At 37.3% G+C, this 27,421-nt stretch overlaps 1 protein-coding gene across 1 annotated transcript in view; it reads left to right on the top strand.

Annotated features, from left to right (window-relative positions):
* The window catches only part of LOC115411715 (cadherin-7-like), a 354,822-nt gene that overhangs the window by 241,886 nt on the left and 85,515 nt on the right, over nt 1–27,421 (top strand). The window contains exon 3 of the mRNA XM_030123930.1: nt 13,129–13,248. Within this exon, the coding sequence (XP_029979790.1) occupies nt 13,129–13,248 (120 nt within the window). The remainder of the gene's footprint in view (nt 1–13,128; nt 13,249–27,421) is intronic.

Raw genomic sequence — 27,421 nt, 5'->3', positions numbered from 1 at the left:
TCTGTCCATTCAATGACATAATCGCATTTTCTGAAGAATGCATTGAGATATCTGTGCCACATTTATACTGTGGATGCGTCTTGGCATGCAGCAGAAGCCTATTGAAAATAGGTGACCTTGACTTACTTTTTCAAGGTCAAATTATTTTGCCTTGTGCAGTTGTAATATCTGAGTACTTTCAAATATAAATATGTATGTAATCAGTTTTACACAAAGACTATTTCATCTAAATTATATGACAGTAACTTTCAACATAATCTTGTCTTATATTTGGCTGAGGGGGGATTAAAAGTGTGCAGCATGTTATGTTTGCTAATGGATCAACAAATGGGTTTTCATTACAGATTGGGTCTTTGTCAAATTTGTATTTCCCTTTCATAAAAATTACCGCTAAGCTGGTTGGGTCGTCTCCAAGCAGACCAGGCTTTTCAGGCAAGTGGCCTCCATAGATTTGTAGATAGCTTTGTCCATGCAGAGATGAAAATAATGCATTTCTTTTCCATTTTCCATTGAAAACTACTGCTGCTGTCTATATGCCAGGCCTGTAGGTGGTGTGGCAATACTGCAACAAAAGGTCACCAAAAACAACCAATTAGACATGGAACAAGAGCATAAAACTGGTGCAATATAACCAACATAAGAACAAGTAAATGGTGGCGAACATAAATAAGAAAGAAAGAGGCGGGGCTATGGAGTCATCATTTAGAAAAGATGTCTACAGGTTGTAAACATGGAAATACAAGGGTGGCATTTTGGGATTTGTTCACTCTGGGACCAGGTTTCAGTAGTTAGCGTATTTAGCTTCCCAAAACGGCAGATCGTAAAACTTTTGTAGATATGTCTAAACCAGTGGCGGCTGCTCATCTTTCAGACAGGGGAAGCTCATTGTCGGCTTACATAAAAAAAAAAAAAAGTCAAGTTATTTAAACATAAATTTGGCCCTCTGTTCCTTTTTAAGAAAATGGTCGTATCGTACCAAGTAAACAAGAAAACGCTGACATTATGTTAAATTGAATCAAGGAAGTACAATGAGTGTGTTTTATTTACAGTGCAAGAAATGAACAAGTAATTTCGCAGTGGTTTCTCTCTGATTTCACAGCAGAATGTGTGACGGTATTAAACTGAACTGTGTCAGTGAAGGAGTAGATCTGAAAATAGCTGTCAATCAAATGGGATTCAGCCTTTCGATTGATCCTCCAATCAGCACATGAAAGCCTGGTGTCCAGCCCGGCCGAGCTCCGCCCACAGCTCCATTCACCCCCAGAGACGCCAAGCATCCAGGGGCGGGACAACATCGTGGCATTTATCCAATTACCGTCCAGGTTTGAGGCAATGAAAAAAACTGTTCCACTCAGTCCTATTGAAGTGCATGGACACTGAGCGTCTACGGACAAATGCACTGAGCAGAGATCGAATGAGAAAACAGCGCAACGGGAATGTATGAGAAGTGAACAACATCGAGTCTGTTGATTTGTGATAAAGCTGATTCTGAACGAACTCGTCTGTGAGATGAACGTGTTCTAACACATTTGTAGTCAATGAAATGTCAACACAACCGAACATATTTAACCTTTTAATTTTCGGAGTTTTAAGGGAAGCCGAGCTTCCCTTGCAGTCTATGAAAAATCGCCTCTGGTCTAAACTTGCCTCCAGGGTGCTTGAACAGGTTTTGAAAGTCTTGAAAAGTCAGGAATTTTGTGTGAAAGTCTCAATAAAGTATGGAGAAAAAAAGTCATAGTCGCATTTTAGAGTATGTTCTTGTAAGATAAGAAATGCACGAGAAAAGTATAAAAAAAAACAAAAAAAAAAAACTTGGTACGATTTGGCTAACAGTCGATACTGGAATGATACTAGTGAGATGCACTTTTGTGATTTTCATTGGTTTTGAAAATGTTTCTGTCAGTAAAACATAATTTACTATGAATTATGTATTCATTCATTCAAACAGTTATTAAAATGAACTTTTCTACAAGACATAACAGGTACAGTCTCAACCAAAAAACCAGGCACACAAGTATAAAAGTGCATAAAGTCAAGGTTGTAGGAAAAATATGGCAGTTTTGAAAAGTCTGAAATTTTTATTTGGATAAAAACACCCTGTCTCTCAGTGTGGACTGTCCCCTAGATTCCTTGACTACACTGGAAACCTGTAACTATGCAAAAACAAATAACACTGTACTCGATATCGCAGCAGGTGCTTTGAATTTCTGTCATTTCTCTGTATTTTCTGTATTGTCATTTGTTTGCCAACATTCATATAAAGTCTAAGAAATGAAAAGCTCATTCTGTGTTTCACAATCACCTCAGCACCTCCAATATCCTAGCTACCTTACAGATGGAAATTAGTGGGAACAAATGTGTCGCGGATGTTTTTTTTGTACCTTCAAAGTCAAAATTAAAATTTTCAGCAGGCAGTGACAGTGGGAGCCGTTCCAAGGGAAGCAGCTCTTTGCTTACAACACACAGGCACGAGATCTCGGAAGGATTACACAGCCGACTGTCGACGGGGGGTACAGAGCTCAGGCTTAAGGAACCAGAGGATTAGAGTACAAGAGCTTCAAGTCTTGTGTCCAACCCGAGATAAGACGCCAACTCGGTACATCAACCACAGAGGAGGACGTGTTCGCCGCAGAAGCAGGGTCACCCTCGCTACTTTATTTACTCAGCTAGATCCGACAAATGTCTCCGTGGCAACTTGCGGGGAACAAAATAATGCCTTTCCTTTGTAAATATCTGCTTAAAGGAATTATCAAGGAACTAAAGAATAAGGAAGGGCCAAGCACCTCTTGTCCTCAATAATTCCTTTATAGACGCCTTTAAATCATTAATGGTCACCACTCTGCACTGCTGATGAATGGCTTCAATTTAGAAGAAATCATGAATTTAATTAATTAAAGTAATTAGAGGCAGTGCTCGTCCATACACGCGGAGACCTTATGGCCCGAGGATCTCCGAAGGCTTTTGTCTTAATCAAGGCAGCGATGTCAAATAAAAGACAAGAGAGCTTGAGGACAGTCGGAGGTGTGACGATCTTAAGCCTTGTCTTTCTTCGGCTGCACGGCGAAAGGTCCAAAAGAGCAGTTTGAGGGCTCATTACAAGCATAGAAAATGTAATGTCAACCCAAGGCCACAGCTCTCGAATTTACGGCGCACCAGTCCTATATACCCAGCTGTCATTGTTCCTGTCTAATTCATGAGAGCTGGGATCAAGGATCGGAGCGTGGCTTCATTCTGGAAGTTGAATAGATATTCGCTCTCGGGCTAAAGAGATGCAGTACTTCAAGGAAAACGATACAAATGAGCTTTTTTTTTCTGATGAAAGAAAGCGAAGCTTTTGGTTTTACGGTGATTTCACTTTGCTACCGAAATGAATGAGGAAAAATGTTGGGACACAGAAAACATCAGGCAGTTCTTTTTCTTTAAACAAGTATTGTAATTCGTTATCAGTTGGGAATTGCAAATAAATGCGAATTGAACTCAAAGCAATAATCCCTGTTTATCTGAAGCAGTGGGGAGCAGGTGTGAATGTGCATGAATAAAATCAACTTAATCATCGGAGAGAGCTTTGAATACTCATGAAGGCAACCAGCAAACTGTTGCAACTGCTGCAATATTGATTTTCTATTCGCCTCTATGTATCACAAGTAAATTTCACTACTACAGGAGAAAATACATGCAAGTTTGTATTAGTCCGTAAGACAGATTCATGGTCATAGTCTTCCTACAAATTTGCATTGTGAGCGCACAGTCAGAAATGCATATTGTACTTGACAGTCGGACGTTGCTTGTGTACGTGAGCGGCTGAAGAATACCTGTCTGAGATTCAGATTAAGCACGCCACATTTATTTTCATTACTAGCTGTTGACAGTTGCTCACCCAAGATACGGAATTGATTAAGAAACCTGTTTTGTACACAGCTGCAGGGAATAAATAAATATACAAAAAAAAAACCGGTGAGGATCTGATCCATCTCGTCAATGAAGATGGACAAATATTGAAGGGCTGTAGACGAGGCAAATTGAGAAGCAGATGACAGCCTTGTGGAGCAGAAAGAATCCATTTAGATTTCCGGGCTTTCCTGTGTTGTTTTTTTTTTTTGGTACATCCAACTGACATGGGTGGTATTCCCTTTCACTCTGACAATATTGTTACAATCAGGATGTTAGACAGCAAACAGAAAACAACCTGTAGATAAGCGCTAAAAAAAAAAAAAAAAAAAAAAAAAGACATTAAACATAAAACGTGTGCTATCCCAGCCCATATTAAATGTTAATTTACGGCTTCGTCTACCGAGCCTAGCATGAAGCAATTTTAACTATCAACCTGTAATAGAGATTTAGACGTTGTATTAGTTCTCTTTCATACAGTCATCCTTTGACCTTGGTGTTTTAAACTACCTGTAATATAACCTGTCATGACTAAGAGGTAATGATATAATCTGGGTGTCCTTCTACTACTGGCCTGGTGATAACTTCTCCAGCTTCACCAGGTTTTTTTTTTTTTTCTCTATTATATTGTTCACATCTAGGGCCAGAGCCTGTTAATTCTGCTTTACGGCCAGAATGGAGGACTCTAATCTTCAATTTCCATGATCACTTCATTCTGTAAAAGCCTGTAAAATGCATCTCATGTTAGAAAGTGAGATTTTTATTAGGATGTTTGCTTCAAAGTAAAATATTGCCAACTTGTAAGGTAGCACTTTCTGTCATACGCGACAATATAGACCTGGGTTTAGCTTGATACATGCGGCCGGCCATTAAAATGAAATATTCCAGCGTAAAGCAGCTATTCGTGTAATCACCTGGAAAGGCACTTACTAAAGAGTGTTTTCCTTTTATTATTATTTTAGTTTTTATTTCAAGGTTATTGCAACAATGTCTATTGTTGATGATTTCACCAAGAGTGTGACTCCTGTAGGCGTCAGCTTTAAGACCAGCTCCGACGTCTAGTCTAACAGCATAAAATACCCTGAAATATCATGGCTGTTTGTTACAATTACACATTTTATTAAATGGCTTTTTTCGTTCTGTTATCAGTTGGATATCAATTATTTGACCCTAAATTACTTTTCCTGAAAAAAGGATTGAAGAAGCCGAGTAAGCAACGAGACTCATTTACACTATAATGAATGACCTATTGAAATTGATTGGCACTGATTGTGACTGATTATGTTTTCTGCCTGAAATCTTCAAACACTTTTCTGCTTTACATTCCAAGTCATGGCTGTCAGCTTAAGTCACATCAAGGCTGTATATGTTTAAATGAAAGTGCAAAAAGAGTCATGTTTGATGTCTTATGTTCTGCCTGGAAGGGAGCGTGGGGGAGGACAATACTTTACATCAGGCAGAAACAACAGTTGTCAGTTGTCACCACAGCTCACAGTTGAGTTTGAAAGTACATTTCCTTCTTGAGAACTAGGTAGAAGTTATGGGATTCAGGGACACTTCTGGGTATTTATATGTCTGGCTTTACAGCTTTATCCGCAGTATACTGCTGCATCTTGTCAGTTCTTCCCTTACACTAAGGTGGTTCCACAATGACAGCGTCATACTGCGTTATAGTTTAACATAAAATATCATGTTTACAGTTCACTGTGGCAGAGCTGGTATTTGGACCGTTTATAAAGCAATGCAAAATTCGATCAGGATTAAAAGACGGCTGTCAAATTCCAGACTGAACAAGATTAACCCATAAAGACCCAGTGTTACTTTTGTGAGAGTTTCCAAATGAATTTTTCTCTATAATTAACCTTCCTTTAGATAGATAGATAGATAGATAGATAGACAGATAGATAGATATGCATGGTTGTGTTGACATTTCATTGACTACAAAGGTGTTAGAACACGTTCATCTCACAGACGAGTTCGATCAGAATCAGCTTTATCACAAATCAACAGACTCGATGTTGTTCACTTCTCATACATTCCCATTGCGCTGTTTTCTCATTCGATCTATGGTCAATGCATTGACGCTCAGCGTCTCTGGGGGTGAATGGAGCTGTGGGCAGAGCTTGGGCTGGACACCAGGGATTTCAGGTGCTGATTGGAGGATCAGTCGAAAGGCTGAATCCCGTTTGACTGACAGCTATTTTGAGATCTTCTCCTCCACTGACACAGTTCAGTTTAATACCATCGTACCCGTGGCGGCTGCTCGTCTTTCAGACAGGGGAAGCTCATTGTCGGCTTACATCAAAAAATTTGCCAAGTTATTTAAACATAAATTCGGCCCTCTGTTCCTTTTTAAGAAAATGGTCAGTGACCTTATTGTACCAAGTAGGCGTCTTGTCAGGTGTTGATCTGCCCTGCTGTTTAATTCAAAGTTTCTCCTCAAAAGGAAGACTATCAAATGGCTTTGCCAAAATTAGGTCGACAACATTAGCAGTCTGCCATCATGTGCACCTTGCTAGATAGCTAGTTCATTCTGACCTAGCCAACAGTATGACTGATTTAACTATTTACAAAACGATATTAAACTCGAACAAGAAATGATTAAATTATGTAACTGAAACAAGAAAACGTTGAAATTATGTTAAATTGAAACACGGAAGTACAATGAGTGTGTTTTATTTGCAGTGCAAGAAATGAACGAGTAATTTCATAGTGGTTTCTCTCTCGATTTCACAGCAGAATGTGCGACGGTATTAAACTGAACTGCGTCAGTGAAGGAGGAGATCTGAAAATAGCTGTCAATCAAATGGGATTCAGCCTTTCGACTGATCCTCCAATCAGCATGTGAAATCCCTGGTGTCCAGCCCGGCCGAGCTCCGCCCACAGCTCCATTCACCCCCAGAGACGCCTGGTGTCCGAGGGCAGGACAACATCGTGGCATTTATCCAATTACCATCCAGTTTTGAGGCAATGAAAAAAACTGTTCCACTCAGTCCCATTGAAGCCCAGAGACGCCCGACATCTACGGGCAAATGCACTGAGCAGAGATCGTATGAGAAAACAGCGCAACGGGAATGTATGAGAAGTGAACAACATTGTGTCCATTGATTTCTGATAAAGCTGATTCTGAACAAACTCATCTGTGAGATGAACGTGTTCTAACACATTAGTAGTCAATGACATGTCAACACAACCATACATATTTAACCATTTAATTTTCGTAATTTTAGGGGAAGCCGGGCTTCCCTTGCAGTCTATGAGTAATTGCCACTGCATCGTGCATTCTGCTGTGAAATCAAGAGAGAAACCACTACGAAATTACTCTAATTGTAACTAATTGTAAATAAAACACACTCATTGGACTTCCTTGTTTCAATTTAACATAATTTCAACATTTTCTTGTTTCAGTTACATAATTTAATCATTTCTTGCCTGAGTTTAATATTGTTTTGTAGATAGTTAAATCAGTCATACTGTTGGCTAGGTCGGAGTGAACTGGCTATCCAGCAATGTGCACACAATGGCAGACAATGCTAACGGAACGGAGGGCCGAATTTATGTTTAAATAACTTGACAATTTTTTTTTATGTGAGCCGACAATGACCTTCCCCTGTCTGAAAGACGAGCAGCCGCCACAGATAGATAGATAGATAGATAGATAGATAGATAGATAGATAGATAGATACGAGTATACAGCACATCACTCACAAAACATATGACATAACACAACCCAAAAATAGTAATTGCACACCATGTACAAGCCCAAAGCAGCAAAAACAACAATTCCACCACCATGTACCCACCACCACACATATCCAACTAACACATGACAGTCTCTTAAGTGATTTTCCTTCTTTATTTAGTTTTTTCTGTGAAAATCGTGTATTTTCCTACATTTAATTCACTGATCATGCAGATGTTCATTAAAGCTCAGATTAAAGTTGAGGGTTATTAAATCAGAAACAGAGGAAACTGAAGAAAAACTGACTTTTTCAACAAAAATAAATCATTAACTGAAGATAAATCAAGCGTCTCCATCTGCTGTCATTTATCAAACTCCATGGATTTTACTGGCGAGTCAATGTTGCAGAAGATGACGGTGTTTCCATGGTAACTACGGAGCCTCTGAATGTCCAAATGTGTCATATCTGATGACCATGAAAAGATGACAAACTGTATTTTACACAAATATTAATAGAATTACAGATAACAGATATTAACCCTTTCATGCATATTGGTCACTACAGTGGACAGCTATTCTACAGCTGTTCTCTTGTATATTCATGGATTTTGTTTTTTCATTTTTTTTTTTTTTTTTTTTTTACACATATCTTTATTAAAGTTTTAAGACACTACATATCTTTTCTGACATGAATTGGTAACATTATGTAGATCTCTCCGGAGCATAAACCCCCAGAATCACAAGCCCTCCCCATAGTTTTCACACAGTTTATCACTAAATTCATGTTTCTGTGCGTCAAAAATTAAATGTGTGGTGTCCAGCTGAGTGGACATTTTTGCAACTTACTGAAAAATAGGTTCATAAGATTTTTTTTTTCATTATTATTATTTTTTATGTGTTTTTGAATTTTTAAAAATCATTATTATTATTATTATTATTATTTATTTTTCAGAAGAAATTTTTCAATCGCATTGTTTTTTTCATGCCTAAAGAGGAATAAAAACTCTCAGGAAAAAAAATTTTGATTAAGGTTCTCATAATTCGTGCATGAAAGGGTTAAACAGTTTGTATCAGTAGATGTTTTGGTTTTCAATGGATGTTTGGGTCTTTATGGGTTAATCCAGGTTACCGGTGATCCAGTTTAGGGTTAGGAGTAAGAATAAATAACAGAAGTGGCACAATCAGAATGTTCATATTAGACTTCCTTTGAAAAAGAGTCCTTCCATCCATGGGCAGCGCAGTGGCATAGTGGTTATAACCTGGATTACAAACTGTGAAGTGCTGTAGTTCAAGGTTATAGTTAACCTTTAACCTTTTCACCTTTAGTTTCTCTCACCGTGTTTCAAATTGCTCACTTCCGTACTTACACATACTATTTTGAGTGTGTAAGTGCACTCATGCTGTTAGTTATGGCAAAATGCACTGCACTATAAGCACTCAGATGTACCCACAAGACAGTCATATTGTTGAGTGTGGGTAGTTCTTAACCTCAGTGAATGACATCTTGGCTATGTAATGGAAGGAAAAGAACCAGAAAACTTCAGAATTGGCACTGGGGGAAACTGTGATTGTGATGGTGGCAATACAAGTTAGTGAATAATGCAGCAGATACCAAACAGAAAGTGAAGTTTAATGTGTAGATATTGGTAGATATTCTAGTTCAGTGTTTTTCAACCTTGGGGTCGGGACCCTACGTGGGGTCACCTGGAATTCAAATGGGGTTGCCTGAAATTTCTAGTAATTGATAAAAAAAAAAAAAAAAAAAAAAAAAAAAAAATAATAATAATAATAATAACTTACTAATAAAAAATATATGTTAAGTTGACAGAGACAATCCCAATCTATAATAGACATGAAAAACTGTGAAGCTGAAACTGAAGCACTGTGCTACTGTTTATCTGTCAAATGTTCATTGTGGTCAGTTTCAGATGCTGCAGCTCTTTCATTACACTGGGTTACAAAAAAATGTTTTTTGCAAGTTGTCTAGGTTTTTTCAACTGAATTAGGACCATTTTGTACCGCTAAATCCAAAAATGACATCTGTTTTTCTCGATCAGGTCAGGTTTTTTTAGCTAATTTGATTTTGAAAAATTTGATCTTCTCATGAAATTGATTGCATTTTTGTGACTTTATCAGTTGATTTTTTATATAGTTCTCACCCAAAATAGGTTTTAAGAGAAAAAAAATCATTTTCTAACAGGATTCCTGTCACGTACAATGGTGTATTCACCGCAGATGTAGCAGAATACGTCAGGCTTATTTTTGCAAGATCTTCTAGTCGAAGCCATTTCATTCACCTGTAATATTAAAAAAAACATTAATCATAAATTGGCAAAAGTAAAATCTTCAGAACTCGTTTATTGCAAGAAATATGAAAGAATTTTGTATCATATGATGTGAAAATGCCCATAAATGTAAGCAAAAATGTTAAAAAGCCAATATGTAGCATAGTTCAGAAAGTTGACCTGATTGAGCAAAATTAATGTGATTTTTGGATTCAGCACACCAAAATGATCCTAAATCAGCTCAAAAAACTTAAACAATAAATGTGTTGTTGACCGGTGTAATTCATAGTTTGAGTTCTTGTTTGTTCAGTATTAATTGTCAGCCTTGTAAATCCAAGCTGGACTGACTGTACATATCCTGACCAAGGAAAATAAAATTCTCACTTTATGCAGTAATCTACACCTGACTTTTCTGCCTCCGTCCATAATAATATACATTATATAGACTAAATGTTGTCTAAAATTAACATTTATGTGTAACATAGTATAGCAAACTATTACATGATCAAAAACAAATTAATTTTAGAAAAAAAAAAGTCTCTGTTTTGAATGTCTGGAGTCGCCAGAAATTTGTTATGTTAAAATGGGGTCAGGAGCCAAAAAAGGTTGGAAACCACTGTTTTAGTTGGTGGCAAAGCTCCAAACATGAGTCATGAAAAAGCAGTAAAGAAAAACATTGTGCACCATCTCCAGTAAGTGCACAATGTCTGCTTTAATATGAGGTGATATTATTTGTGTGTACAGTGTAATCGGGGTGTGAAGGGGATTTTAAGGAATATAATAAAAAATGCTCCAGAAAAACATCTCAGACCCCACCTTTAATGTTTGCTCCATTTCTCAGCTGTTAGTGCTAGTGTCGTACACTGTTGCTGCTGTAGAAGAGCAGTGATAAGATAAGTACTTGATTAATTCAGAAGGAAATTAAAGTAAAATCTGTCAGCTGTTTACCATCACTTAACAATTAAAAAAAAAACAAAAAAAAAAACAGTCAATCAGTTATCATACAATGAGGTACAATAAAAGTAGCATTAAACAAAGTAAATTCAACAGAAAGTGCATATTTTTTTCCTGAAATATATTTCGCAGCATGCATAAACACCAGTAATGTGAGTTTTCAGTTCTGAAGTTATTTGCATCTACTTCATTAAACACAGAATATCTGCCCTGTGCTGTGTAACGCCACCAAAATGTGGAAAAAAAAGTGCAAACGAAAAAACACTCAAGACATTTATGCAACATGTTTGCAGTCCTTCTGTGGAAAAATAAAAATAAAGTTGCAAAAAATGAAGGATGTGCTAGTGCTCTCACATGAAGTTTGTGTTGGAATCAGTGGTCATTTGTTAATGTTTGCTCCATTTCTCAGCTGTTAGTGCTCGTGTCGTACACTGTTGCTGCTGTAGAAGAGCAGCGCAATGTATTTTCTGCATTGAGTTGTTCAGGTACAAGCTTAGGGATTTTCACAAGATAAGATAAGATAAGATAAGATAAGTACTTCCACCATCACTTAACAATAAAAAAACAAACAGTCAGTCAGTGATCATAGAATGAAGTACAATAAAAGTAGCATTAAACAAAGTAAATTCAACAGAAAGTGCATATTTTTTTTCCTGAAATATATTTCGCAGCATGCATAAACACCAGTAATGTGAGTTTTCAGTTCTGAAGTTATTTGCATCTACTTCATTAAACACAGAATATCTGCCCTGTGCTGTGTAACACCACCAAAATGTGAAAAAAAAGTGCAAACAAAAAAACACTCAAGACATTTATGCGACATGTTTGCAGTCCTTCTGTGGAAAAATAAAAATAAAGTTGCAAAAAATGAAAGATGTGCTAGTGCTCTCACATGAAGTTTGTGTTGGAATCAATAGTCATTTGTTAATGTTTGCTCCATTTCTCAGCTGTTAGTGCTAGTGTCGTACACTGTTGCTGCTGTAGAAGAGCAGCGCAATGTATTTTCTGCATTGAGTAGTTCAGGTACAAGCTTAGGGATTTTCACAAGATAAGATAAGATAAGATAAGTACTTCCACCATCACTTAACAATAAAAAAAAAAAAAAAGTCAGTCAGTGATCATACAATAAAGTACAATAAAAGTAGCATTAAACAAAGTAAAGTCAACAGAAAGTGCATATTTTTTCCCCGAAATATATTTAGCAGCATGCATAAGCATCAGAAATGTGACTTTTCAGTTATAAAGTTATTCGCACCTACTTCATTAAACACAGAATATCTGCCCTGCGCTGTGTAACACCACCAAAATGTGAAAAAAAAAAAAAAGTGCAAACGAAGAAACACTCAAGACATTTATGCGACATGTTTGCAGTCCTGCCTCTTGCTCTCAGATGTAATTTTGTTCTCATAGTTACAATTTCCCCTCTGCAGATCAGTTAACAGCATGTTTTCCAGAAGCAGTCTGCAGACCCTAAATCAGCAAAGGAATGGGTTACCATCTGTGCTTGTTAACATGGATTGTAACAGGAAAATTAAAAATAAAGTTGCAAAAAAAAAAAAAAACGACGGATAAATGCGTCCTCTTTTCTATAACTTCTGTCGGAAAATGAGTTTTATTGAGTACTAATTAGCACTTCATAAAAAAAAACACAGTGTCCTTCCATGACATAGCTAGAGGACAAATTCCTCCTCTTTGACTCTTTTTTTCCCAAAAACGCAGCTTTCGTATCAGCACGATATGACATACATAATAATTTAGCTTTGTCTATTTTTTGGGGAGGGCTGGATTGGTGCTTTAGCGTGCACAGATGGGCCGTAGAAACCATTTCCCTGCTGAATTAGAATCAACAGATTGACGTTACTGGAAAAAAAGATGCTGCTAAGTGATGTGGAGGAGGGAAATGGCAAGAGTGGCAACAAAATGATCTCTGAAGGCTAGGAGTTAATCCTGTTCCAGAATCCCTGCAAATGAAAGTGTTATTTGTTTTGTTACATTTAAGGCCAGGGGTGAGTACAAGACGACACAGATCTTTGGATGAAGCTTCAGGTTTCGCTGCGATAAAGTCGGTTGATTTTTGTTATCATATAAATACGGTGCCAAACAGCAGTTCCGACAAAGAAAAGAGGGTGTAATGACTAACGGCTAATGAGATTATTTACCACCACAGAAGTGACTTTTTCACAGCGCTCTCCTTTTCTTCGGTAATGTGGAATTGGTCACACGCTCTGATGAAATGATGACTATTTCCACATTTAGCTCCTGTTTGACTTGGCTTCAGGATGTTGTCTTGGAAACTAATGAAGGGCTGTCTTCCCACAGGAACCATGGTAGTGCAAGTGGCAGCCACAGATGCAGATGACCCAACATATGGGAACAGTGCCAGGGTGGTCTACAGCATCATCCATGGGCAACCGTACTTCTCAGTGGAGCCAAAGACAGGTAAGAGCCATGATTTGGAAACGAACATGGATTTGATTTGATGCCACTGTTTCAGAAACGACTCAACAACTCATTTTTGTTCAGGGGCCACATTACGCCGAATTTGATCTGCAGAGGGCCGGACCAGTGAAATAATATCATACTTATATATAAATAATGTCAACTCCAAACTTTCGTCTATGTTTTAGAGCAAAAACAGTAAAATTATGGGGTGAAAATGTTGACATCTACCAACTATCCTTTAAAAAAAAATGTGAATAACATGAACAAACTGAAATTTCTAAAGAAAACTAAGTGCAATTTTAATAATGTTATGTCTCAGTTTGCAGATTTACACGTGCAAATTACAACTTACAGATCACAGTGGATCTACAAATACACAAAACATTTAATAACAGGCAGAAAATTCCACATCAACATCTACTTTATCGTTGTTTAAAAAGCATCTGAAAAGGACTTTAATTCATGAAAAAATGTAAGGCTGTGTATCACTCGATTTGTATTTGATGATTTATAATGTGAATTACATTTTTATTGTTTTTACTTTAGTTTATTATTTCAGTTATATTGCATTTTTTATTTATTTATTTATTTATTTTTTTTGTATTGTTCATTTCAGGGGAGGTATTCATATAAGCCTTCTTTTAGCTTCTAACCTCTCCTGCACAATTTTGTGACTTGTTTGAATGTTGTTGTTTTTTCTATTGCTGTTTTATTTTGTGCAAATAAATTAACAAATTAACAAATATTGTTAAAATTACCCTTCAGACATTTCAAAATGTTCATATTTTTTGAGGTTATTCGTGTTTTTGTGAAATGTTAGTTTGTTTTAGTGTAAATACAGTAAAATGACATGAAAATGTTTACATTTACAAGGACAAAAAATATGGAGTTGTGAGTACTTATAGGTTATTATGAAAGTATTTGACTGATCTGATGCACTTGGGATTAAATTGGTCTGTATGTAGAACCTGAACTAAAATGATTAATATCTTCAGTGTAATTTTTGCATTTCACAAATTCATCCCAGGGACCGGACTGGACCCTTTGGCGGGACGGATTTGGCCCCGGATTTTGAAGAGAATAAAATGTTATTTCATAAGAAAATGTTTTATTTTCTTCTTCATTTTTAGCCTACAGACTAGTCCACATAATGTACCGTGATGTTTTTGGTCAAATTCCAGCATTTGCCTAATGTCACCTCTCATGTCATGTATTTAGCCCACACATTTGAACTAACAATTCTTTTTTACGGTAAGATAATATTTACTGCCGCGCCAATTAAACACCTTTAAAATGTAATGACAATCATCACATGTAGCCTATTTTGTCATTAAAACATTGGTGTTTCAAAATAATGCAAAAAACATAAAAGAGTCAGTCTTTTGAACGACTCTTCTCAGTGAACGGCTCCTGATTGAACGACTCCCTTCAAAGAGCCAAAACAAAAGTCCCATCACTAGTAGGATATATATATATATATATATATATATATATATATATATATATATATATATATATATATATATACACACACACACACACACACACAGGGTGGGGAAGCAAAATGTACAATATTTTGAGGCAGGGATTGAAAGACAGTGTATGACCAATTAGTTTATTGAAAGTCATGAGAATTTATTTGCCACAAGAAAATTTACGTAATACAAAATGTTTTTATTCTATGTGTCCTCCTTCTTTCTCAATAACTGCCTTCACACGCTTCCTGAAACTTGCGCAAGTGTTTCTCAAATATTCGGGTGACAACTTCTCCCATTCTTCTTTAACAGTATCTTCACACACTTTACATAAACTGAATTATGCTTAAACGTTACATATTGAGCCTCATTATTGCAGTTTTTGTTTGCTGTAAACAAAAGTTTGTTTTGTAAGCCATTTCAGTAGCTGAGTGTTTGCTCTTTTTACTTAGATGCATCACTGAGAATTTAGCAGTTTTGGAGTTTTGGAGTTTAAAACTCTGTGTAAAAGAAACATCTTTTCTGAATTTTAACAAAAAAAATCTTCCTTTTTCCTTCATCAATATCCAGTGTTATAGATTAATACTAAAGATTTAAACCAGTTTTTAGAGGCCTTGGGCTTTAATCTATTCTACAACTGGGAAAAAACAACATAAAAAAGACCTGAGTTCATTGAAGTTGACCGTGAAAATCGCACTTTTATTCATCCGTCCACAAATGTAAGCATTGAATTGCAACAAATGCATCTGCCGAGTAAAATCAAGAATTGTCACTTGGTGCAATAAAGAGAGCAGCAGTCAGATAAAGGCCTAAGAAATGGTGATAAAATAAGCAGCAGAGAAGATGTGAGGCAGTTTGTTGACTTGTGGGGCGTTTCATCCTGAGAAGTGCAGCGGCGGTCCTCGCTACATCTTCATAGTTGGCTCATTAGCCACTGCCCTGCCGAGGCTCGGCTACTTCATGCAAAGCACTCTCGGAAGAAAACAGAATTGGCCCATAATATTAGGTGTCATCCTCCACTTCGGGAGCAACACATACACACATGCTGGGATTTTATGAATGCACTTCTAATTCATGAACTGGTGAGAGCCACTGCAATGCAGGGATTTATGTCGTTTATTTTTCACACTCAGGCAGACAGAGAAATGGGAGAGATGCTCGACAACAACAAAAACTCCGGCGACCTGTAAGGTTGACTGTAAACATTCAATAAACCTAACCACCGGAAGAAAATGAAGCGCTCTAGAAAAACGAATGTATACCATAAAAAGGAAAGTGACTCATACTATTTTCCCGTTATTGATGTGGTGTGTGCGGAGGGAAGGGTGTTATGAGCATCAGAATTTCAGCACATTAAGCCGTGGAGCCTCAGTATCACAGAATTTCTATGTTGTTTTTCACTTTCTAGAGACCTTCGACTAATGAAGGCTCCCGCTGAAGCTTTCATTAGTGAATATTTCCATGTTTTCATGTTTTGGGGCGAGCACTTACATGTCTTATATGCTCTGAATGAGAAAAGTTGCTCATGGATATACTTTAAGCTCTAACATTCCCACAGGGATCTCTCTGACTTTGATTTAGGGAATTTTTTTTCTTAAAAGCCAGATTTTTGGGGATAATTAATATGTAGAAGAGCTGTGATTACCTTCTTCCTAGAGCTGTGCCGTCATATTTGGGTATTTTCTCAGTTCTTTTTTCCATTAGTCATGACATTAATGGACGTCCATGTCCTATGGCTTAATATTTGACTAATAAATTTGTTGAACTCCTTTCTGGGTCTGCATATCTGCTTCATGCAAGCACATTAACTGCAGTGAATATAGTGAATTTCCATGTGCATATATTTACAAATGGAGTTGTGCAATGAAGCCAATTTCTCAACCGTGTCCAAGGTCATTTTTTTATCCAAATATTAATATTAGCACATTTTCTGTAATTGTAACAAATATATAATTTATATACAATGACCACACTGAAAAATCTATTTCTAAATACAGTATAATATATATAATAGTATCAGCTGGGGCACTGTAAAGGGGGGGTAAACATGACAAATTCATGGGGCACAGCATTTCCAGGGGACCCGGTGGATATATGGGTTAGAAATTTTATACAGTAAAAGAGAGTCGGACGTTCAAAGTTCAGTTTTACTTTCGTTTCCACGCCCACTTATGTTACGGCACTTATGAAATGTACCCGTAAACTCCCGACCCCCGACGACAGATTTACAGATAATGTCTTTTCTGAAGGGCCTACAATGGGTACGGTTACATGATGTTTTTTAAATCCGATTTATTTTTCCAGAAGAAATTAATTCGGAACTAAAGTATTTTCTCTTCTGTTTACAAAAGGGTTTGCGCTGCAGTGCTCACATTGCCTTGTTCTCGCAGCCCTTCTGTTAGCTTAGCTTAGCATAGTCACTGCATTTCCATGGTCTCGTGTAGCCAGTTTCAGATTCTCCCTAATTATTTCTTTAGATCCACGACTTACTGCACTCATACAATCTTGGGACTGTTGTGTTGACGGAAGTTGGAAAATCTTTTTGTTGGAAGGGATGCATGCGCTAAATTAGCTTTGCTTTACTGTTTTAGTTTAGCATTAGTTTTTATTTCCCATGATTTTATTACTGCAGCAAGTTACATCGCCATGATTTGAGCCTCAATTTGTGATCATATTGACCCCACTGGACTAAAGGAATGATTAGGGAGAATTGAATTTCACAAAATCACTCATAAAATACTACAAATCATCTATAAGAGCCTGGCTATGTCTGACCATAGGAATGAAGCGATTATGCTAAGCTAGGCTAAGCTAAGCTAACGGAAGGGCTGCGAGAACAAGGCAGTCGGTGCACTGCAGTGCAAACTGATATGCCCACTTATCAAACTCATTAGTGCATGACGAATGAATAAAAAACAAGTGGTGAACTCTTCCTTCAGGGTTTTCCAGGCTGGTAGATCCCATCAGAATAGCCCACTGGAACGGTTTGGGTTGACTAGACTGCATTGCATATTCTTCCGCCAGCGCAGAATGTGTGCGTCATCGCGACAGGACAAGACAACGAGCATGTGCAGAATGGAAGGAATAAAGTCCAAATGGAATAAAGGGTTTACATGTTCGAGGAATAATTTAGACCGGATTCAAAAGTGGATTAAACCAGTGACTTTAATGGGGTTTAAATTTAATCCGAACTTTTCTTTTCCAAATGGAATAAGGTGTTTACATGGGCATCTGAAATAGGATCTAACCTTTAATCAGATTAAACCAGGAATAAAAGTTGTCATGTAAATGCATGGAATGTTTACCTTCCATGAGGTCTACAATTGGTATCAGCACCCCAGAATATCAGTAATAACAAGTGGTTCCAGGCAAAACAAACCCCAGCCCTCACACGTATTGTAGCTTTTATCAGCATCGATCCAGCTGATGTCATCATGTCTATGCATGTGCTGATATCAGCATATCAATTACCTCTATGTTAAGGGTGTAAGAAAATATCGGTTCTGTAATATATCGCAATATTTCATTTCAGAATACTGTATCAATATTGAAAAGTACTGTATCAATATTTTTAGGTATTTATTCAAATGCAGATATGGTGGAGGTTCATTTTTGCTTTTTTGTTTTTCTTTTTTGTATGTATTTTATTTATTATTATTTAACACTCTTTTATTAAGTAATGTTAGTTCCTGTGTTGGGATTGCACAAAAATAATGTTCTGATGCTAGTTATGAACTAATAGAATATGAACATTTGAACAGGATCTTAAACTGTAATGTCTGTAAAACATAATTTAAGTTTGAACACAGGAAAATTTTGTGATATAGCATTAGATCCTGTTCTGATCAAATAAAAATGTGTTTAGTGTTTGTGCATATTGCTGGTGGAATTCAATTCTTCAAGGAAATCATAATATAAAAAAGAAACAAATAAAAAATTTGCCTTTTTAATAGTATCATGATATATCATGATATATCGTATCGTGATCCTAGTATTGTGATTTGTATTGTATCGTCAGACTCTTGCCAATACACACCCCTACTCTACATATGTGCCAAGTTTGAGGTAAATTGAAACAAAATTGATGTTTTCATACACATTTGACATTTCCCCCATTATAAGTAAGTGGAAAAAAAATATTTTAAAAATTCATTAAAATTTGAACTTTGACCTACTTTTTTCTAAAATGTAACCACATCTGTTCTGGGTCACTGCCAATCTATAAACCCTATTTCGTATGAATTCAACCAATAGTTTTGCTGCTAGAGTGTTAACAAGCCAAAAAAACCAAACCAAATTACAAACAGTACGCCTAGCCTCCCCTTTGTGGGGTGGGGTAATAATACTATCAAACTCAAATAAAAGGGACTTGCCTAAATTTGGTTAATTTTCTACTTTTATGTAAAACTTTTCAACTAAACATGTAACTAACTATGAAATGTTGATGTATTTGATGTGAAAAGCGAGACAGAAAACACTCTTAAACTGTAGTTGTAAACTAAAAATAATGTCTAAAAATGGAGAAATGGTAAAAAAAAAAAAAAAGCCAAAAAACCTACACATAAATACCTCAACTGTTTAATCTGTACCAGCAAAACTGTAATTAACACCTGATAAACATCAATAATAAGTGTAGACAGCAAAACAAGGCTCAAAATATCAGTGAATAAAATATAAGAAAATACAAGAAAAGCACAAAAAATCAGCCGAATGTTGAACAATACAGCATAATATCTATTCTCACACAGTATTTCCATATCACATGAGCAAGTCCTTAAAATATGTGTCTTTTATGGAATTGGGATCAGGTTTCGAAACTCTGCAAGGTCTCAAAGATTTCCAGATAATAATTTGTCGACTCACCGATCCCACTGGTATTATTAACCCTTTAACCCCTGACGTGTCTGTGGTGAGCGTTCTGAATGTATGATTTATTTTAAATATTCATAAAAATTCAACCGTTTGCTTAATTAGAAAAAATTCAAAACGTGCTGATAGAATTGACCTTGCACTTACCGGAGACATCTGAGCATGCTCAGTGCAACCCCCTGTGTAATGGGGGGCAAAACATAGAGTAGTGAGTGAGACCACCTCACTATAAAAATAGTCAGTTTGTGCTGTTTTTTGCTTTTTTTTTTTTTTTTTATACAATGTTGTCCTTGTTTTTTTGTTTGTTTGTTTGTGTTTACTGTTTACCTTTATTTTATTGTATTTTTATTACAGTTTTTTTACTGAGTTTTGACCGTGTAACTGCTTTTTGGAGTTCAGGTACCAAAAAGTGGGTGGACTGATTTAGAAAAAAGAGCCCCAAACAAAAACTACTGGGCCAAAATTTAAATTGTTGTTGTTCATTTTGTTCCAGTTCACAGTTCATATTCAACATTCTAAATCTCTTATTGGTGTACATTCTGAGTCTTTTATTTAGTAAAAACTAGGGCTGGGCAAGTTAATGCGTTATTACCACGTTAACGCATTCATTACATAACGCTGACAATTTTTTAAAATCTCACGTTAATGCCGTTTTATTCTAACTCATATTATTCTGCCCCTGCTTGTGTGCGAGTAGCGATTAGCTCAGCAGATAGACAACAGGTTTCCCAAGAAAAGCCGGGCGCCCAAAACTTCTCTCCAAATCTTTTACTTGAGACTCACTGTAAAACTGCAACATACATACAAAATATGTCAGTTATGTTCATTGCCTTAGTACATTTACATGGCATTATACATTTAAACGAATGAGGAAAAGATCGCTAGCTCGATGCTAACTTGAATGGGAAAATCCATAGATATGCTAACGATTAGCATTTACAGATTAATTTAAGATTTATAACGTCTTTTTATCCAGCAACAAAGGTTCACATCAGAGATATTTTATACTATTCATTCTTACAACAACTGAGCATAAAATAATCACAGGCAAACGTTTTTCAGGCCATACAAACAGAGTGAAAGAAACGTGTCTGTTAGTTCCTTCTTATGTCCGAACTGACTACAGGAACACCGCAAGTACAAAACACACGTTAGTGCAACTTATTCCGACCACTAGAGGGCCCCCTTCGCTTGCTTTCAACAACTGAATATCACATATTCTTTTGAAAGTCCGTTGCTCTCGCTTTGTGAATACACGTAGGTAAACCACGGGTCACAGGAACAGGGGGATGTTGATCAGGGTTGGTTTGCCAATCGGCGTCATCATGTGTTTCAACCAATGATAGCTTTAGGGGTGGGCTTAAGACTCTTGTCAATCACTCACAACCGGAAATAAACCGGTGGGGACATAAACATGGAGAAATGTACTGGTCTTTTCCATGGACATTTTCATCTTAAATGTCTTCAGATGGGGGGGTTGAGAAGGACACAGTTGTTTGGAAGCACTGCAATGTGGAATTATTTTTATCACCGGAGTACTTCGAGTCTGAAATATCACTTAAAGGCAATACATGCTGTTGATGCCGCCAACCCCCCCCCCCCCCCCCCGCATATAACTATGCAATTAATCATGATAAATCACAGAAATCCACTCGATTAATTGCGATTAAGAATTTCAATTGTTGCCCCAGCACTAGTAAAAACCTGTAAAACTTCCATTCCTCTGTTTGTCTTTTTCTGTTATTCCTTTGATTTTGACTCTAAAACACACAGTAAAACAAAACCACAGAAGAAACGGACCACAAACAGCTTTTACGAACCTGAAACAGACCCAAATTCACAGCAGCGCATTTACCTGGAAAAAATATCTCAGGGGTTAAAGGGTTGAAAGAGCGATGTATTAAATTGCTTGAACATTTAACTTTCCATCATTAAAACAACACATTGGCTGCATTTGCACACATTAAAATTGTTTCCTTAGGCTCTTTGAAGGAAGGTAGAAAACCGTCTTCTGATCCAAGCTATTAGATTGAATATAAATGTAAAAATAAATGTTGTAATTCGGCCCCAGTCATTAGTTAATGTGATCGCAGTTTGAACATGTTCAGAATGTAATGTCCGCTGCTTGTTTTAGCTACGGAAAGTTGCTTAGTGTGGCTTTAAGCATAAAAGTTTAAGTACAGAGATAAATCCCACATTGGTACTCTTTCTGTAGGACAATGGCTGGTTTATTAACCTGTCAAACAACCACACACACATACACACACCTTAATGTGCACCCAGATCCAGCCTTGGGCCTCTGCCAGCTCTTCAGCTCTGTGCTGCCCATCTCTGCCTGACCACGACTGATTATGCTTGGCTCTCGTTCCATCCACACAGGAGGTGATTGGATCTCATGGTTAGGAGACACAACATTAGTGTCAAAACCGAATAGCGCGGACGACCGTCACATAGGTGTGACTTTGTGTGTGACTTGATGCGGAGAAGCATGAAGACACATTGTCTTGTTTGACAGATGTAACCGTGACAACCCCCGAGCAAAGATGCAGCTTATACGACTAGTAACGCTTGTGCCAGGTTTTTAGAGCAGCATCTCCACCACCTGCTGATCTGGATTCCTAAAAGTTGTTTCATTAATTTTTTTCCCGTATTGTTATAATTATCCAAGTTTTTTGGGGTTGGTCTCTCTGTTTGTTTGTTTGTTTGTCTGTTAGCAAGATAACTCAAAAAGTTATGGACAGATTTGGATGAAATTTTCAGGAAATGTTGATACCGGCCCAAGGAACAAATGATTCAATTTTGGTGGTGATCGGGGGCGGGGTGGGGTGGTGAGCTGCCTTGGCGGAAGTCTGCACTTTATTTTTCTAGTTTGTTAGCTTGTTTGTCTGTTAGCAAGATAACTCAAAAAGTTATGGATGGATTTGGAGGAAATTTTCAGGAAATGTTGATACTGGTACAAGGAACAAATGATTACGCTTTGGTGGTGATCGGGGGGGTTGAGCTGCCTTGGCAGATGTCTGCGTTTTATTTTCTAGTTTTTTAGTTTGTTTGTCTGTTAGCAAGATAACTTAAAAAGTTATAGATGGATTTGGATGAAGTTTTCAGGAAATGTTGATACTGGCCCAAGGAACAAATGATTCAATTTTGGTGGTGTTGGCTGGGTGGATTGATAGCGCGGACGACCGTCACATAGGTGTGACTTTGTGTGTGACTTGATGCGGAGAAGCATGAAGACACATTGTCTTGTTTGACAGATGTAACCGTGACAACCCCCGAGCAAAGATGCAGCTTATACGACTAGTAACGCTTGTGCCAGGTTTTTAGAGCAGCATCTCCACCACCTGCTGATCTGGATTCCTAAAAGTTGTTTCATTAATTTTTTTCCCGTATTGTTATAATTATCCAAGTTATTCGGGGTTGGTCTGTCTGTTTGTTTGTTTGTCTGTTAGCAAGATAACTCAAAAAGTTATGGACAGATTTGGATGAAATTTTCAGGAAATGTTGATACTGGCCCAAGGAACAAATGATTCAATTTTGGTGGTGATCGGGGGCTGGGGGGGGGGGGGGGGGGGGGGGTGGTGAGCTGCCTTGGCAGAAGTCTGCGCTTTATTTTCTGTTTTGTTACTTTGTCTGTTAGCAAGATAACTCAAACAGTTATGAATGGGTTAGGATGAAATTTTCAGGAAATGTTGATACTGGCACAAGGAATAAGTGATTAAATTTTGGTGGTGATGGGGGGGGCTGATCTGCCTTGGCGGAGGTCTGCACTTTATTTTTCTAGTTTGATTGTTTGTCTGTTAGCAAGATAACTCAAAAAGTTATTGACGAATTAGGATGAAATTTTCAGGAAATGTTGATACTGGCACAAGGAACAAATGATTACCCCCCACCCCCCCCGATCACCACCAAAATTGAATCATTTGTTCCTTGTGCCAGTATCATTTCCTGAAAATTTCATCCAAATCCGTCCATAACTTTTTGCGTTATCTTGCTAACAGACGGACAAACCCTGATGAAAACATAACCTCCGCTGTGCCTTGGCAGAGGTAATAATAACGAAGTCAGACTCTGGGTTTAAAAAGACGCATTCCTTTTTACTGCGGCAACTTAAAAACACACACATACAACTTTTCACAACTCGTGGCATACATCAACTTACTTCTGTGAAAATTCCTAAGCCTCATGGGAAACGTAGTTATCTCCTTAGCATTCACTATTGCTCATTTTAACTTCACTTTTAACATAAATCACAAATGAAATGTATCTTTGACTCAGAAATAAATTAACTGCAATTGCATACGCGTCATGAAATTATAATAAATCCAAACACAAATTACTCATACTTTATCTTCCCCAAATAAAGTCACAACACTTATATTGCTTTCCTGAAAAGATAAGTCACAGGTGTAATTGAGAGAAATATTAGAAAGTGTTCACTTGGTTACCTCTGTTGTCATCTTGATTTAGTTACCTTTCAAGAAGAACTTCCTCGGGGGAAATAAAAAAAAATTACTTTATGACTAAAAATGCTCTGCTGGATTCAGTAGGAGTCAAGATTTTGTGGCGTCAACAACTTTTAGCAATTTTACCTTTTATATTTATACAGTGAAAAAAGAAGTCGCTCCTGGTTAAATGTGTCTCAAAGTATCAACCGTGCACTAAAGGTGTTTTATACAATGTTACTACTACAAAATATCAACAGCAGGGAGAAGATGTGCAGCAGAAAACACTTACAGCGACCAAAACCAACAACAAAACAATGCTATGTATCCACAGACTGTATCAACCACTGAATAAAGTCATACAGTCATAGTTTGTGCACATCTGTATTATGGTAGCGTCAAGTTTTTAATTCTTTTTTAGTTCTTTTAAAAAAACATCTCAAGACCCTCTTGTTCAAGGGGGTGTTTTAATTCCTAACTGACTCAGGCTGCCACAAAGCGATTGCGCTTTATGTATTTTAATTATATTTTACTGTATTTTAAAATTGTATTTTAATTGTATTTTGCACTGTAAAGCACTTTGTGACTGTGAAAAGTGCTCTATAATAAAATTTACTTACTAAGTTTTCTTCTTCAAGCGAACACTCAAAGGCAGTTATTTTGATAATCGCTCAAAATAACAGTCTTGTCAGTAATTTTAATTATAGACTAAAAAAAAAAAAAAAAACAGCTTTCTCTTTCTTTTACAGCAAAAAAAACTAAATTGAATTATGAAATTTTATATTTACAACCTATTATTCTACAAAAAAATGTGAATAACCTGAAAAACCTGAAGTATTTTCAGAAAAACAAGTGCAAATTTTAACAATATTATGCTTCAATTTATCATTTCCATGTGTTTTACGGATCACAGTGGATCTACAAAGGCACAAGACATTTAGTAACAGGCAGAATATTGTTAAAATGTTGGGGTTTGGAAATAAATGAGTTTGATACCATTGAACTTAATGTCTTCAGTGTCATTTTTGCACTTCACAATTTCATCCAACAGACCAGATTAGAACCTTTGGCGGGCCAGTCTGGGCCCACGCTGGGGCGCCAATAAGGGGGGGGTAAACATGACAAATTCATGGGGCCCAGCATTTGTGGGGGGCCCATAGAGCACAGGAGGGGGTCCAGTTGATACAGGCTAGAAGTTGTAAAAATGTCCTGCTGTATCAGAGAGGCATAGAAGTCGGGAATCGGGTGTTGAAAGCATGTTTAGTTTCAGTTTCGTTGTCATGCTAGCGCAAGTGATGTTATATGTGGCCCGCACCCCATCCCCCCTCCCCAGCTCCAACATATCAACAACATACTGAATTTTATGAAAGGACCCACCACGTTTAGCTTTCATGGGCCCACAATTGGCAACAGCACCCCTGGGCCCACAGACCATATACTTGACACCCCTGGTTTACATTATAGCGCTGTTAGCTTAGCTCTGCTTATACACAGAAAACAGCCACAGTAAAACCATGAATCACCTCTGTTTTCTGTACAATTTGTTTTATCAATACCTGCTCTAAAGTTCTGTTTGGAATCGTCCAAATATCGTCAGAACTAGGGATGGGAACCGATAAGAATTTAACGATTCAGATTCCATTATTGATTTTGCTTATCGATCCAATTCCTTATCGATTCTCTTATCGATCCTCATTGGATGAGGGAATAAAAGAGTACAAACTTGTGTTTGCATTAACTGTCTTTTCTATTTCCATCTCAGCAAAGAAAATATAACATATACAATATGTACAAATAATAATACTATTCCTGCAGACCGTTTCCATTACAGGATACTACTGACTTTACAGTACCTGGACACCATAACGATGAGGCGCGTTACTTCTGTGTCATCTGCTCAGAGAGTTTCTGATAAACTCACTCATTGCGTGTTGTCTTGTCAAGCTCATGCTGAATTTTTACGTTGGCCACCAAAGACTGAATCTCCTCCACCGACCGTGGTGTAGTTTTATGGGCTGTCATCATTTGGATTCACCTATCGCTATATTTACTGTCAACTTCCGCATCTGTTTTTTGTAAAATGGCGGGTCACAGAGAACACTGTCTGACCAATCAGTGGTCTGCAGTGTTTACACGTCACCTTTTAGTATCTGGTCCCCAGTCTAGTCTAGTCTAAACTAGTATCGGATACCAGATTCCAGGTCCTTTTTATTACCTCCGCCTGGAGGTATTGTGATTCCTTTGCTTTGTATGCTTGTGTGTTTGCATGTTTGCGTGTGTGTTTGATTGTTAGCAAGATAACTCCAAAAGTTATGGATGGATTTTCATGAAATTTTCAGGAAATGTTGATACTGGCACAAGGAAGAAATTACTAAATTTTGGTAGTGATCGGTAGTGGCAGATCTGTCTTGGCGGAGGTCAGCTTTCTCTGAGTGCTTTTCTTGTCACCTCCACCAGGAGGCATTGTGATCACTTTGCTTTGTGTGTGTGCGTGTTTGTTTGTTTGTTAGCAAGATAACTCAAAAAGTTATGGATGGATTTTCATGAAATTTTCAGGAAATGTTGATACTGGCACAAGGAGGAAATTATAAAATTTTGGTGGTGATTCGCAGAGGTCTGCGCTCTCCAAGTGCTTTTCTTGTTACCTATTGTGATCACTTTGCTTTGTGTGTTTGCGTGTTTGTTTGTTTGTCTGTTAGCAAGATAACTCAAAAAGTTACGGACAGATTTTCATGAAATTTTCAGGAAATGTTGATACTGGCACAAGGAAGAACTGATTAAATTTTGGCGGTGATCGGGGGGGGGGGGGTCACTGATCTGTCTTGGCGGAGGAGTGCTTTTCTTGTTCATAATGGAAATGCAAAAAGGCTGAGCCGAGTCAAGTCGAGTCGAGCTGGTATCATGTAGTAGAAACGTGGCATAAAACATGCAGGATAGTAGATCTCGAGGACCAGGATTGGTGACCCCTGTTCTAAACACTCTAATTATAATTTTTAGGTCTTTTTTTTTTTTTTAAATATATATTTTATTTTGCAGTTTTCAGTTATGTAAAACACACAAACCCCCCACAAAGGCTCAGATGTGTGTAACAACTAATTAATTAATTAACTAGCCAGTCCTTGTTCAAAGAAAGAAAGAGGGGCAGAGGCACTGGTATACAGATATATATATAATATTTTAGGTCATTATTATTATTTGAAATTAGAAATACTACATATAACCTCTTTAAGAGTTTCTGTGCTAAAGCAGAATGCTCCATTTATCCTGCGCCAAGTTGCAATAACACAACTAAAGCGCCGTGATGGAAATTTGACCACTTGCCTCTGGCTGTTCAATGATCTTTAACAAAGTTTGCGAGAGCACTTGAACCCATCGATGGGTCTC

This window comes from Sphaeramia orbicularis, chromosome 20 (genome assembly GCF_902148855.1).
Source record: "Sphaeramia orbicularis chromosome 20, fSphaOr1.1, whole genome shotgun sequence".
Lineage (NCBI taxonomy): Eukaryota > Metazoa > Chordata > Actinopteri > Kurtiformes > Apogonidae > Sphaeramia > Sphaeramia orbicularis.
The sequence above is the reverse complement of the archived record's forward strand: the minus strand, read 5'-3'. Positions and strand labels throughout refer to the sequence as shown.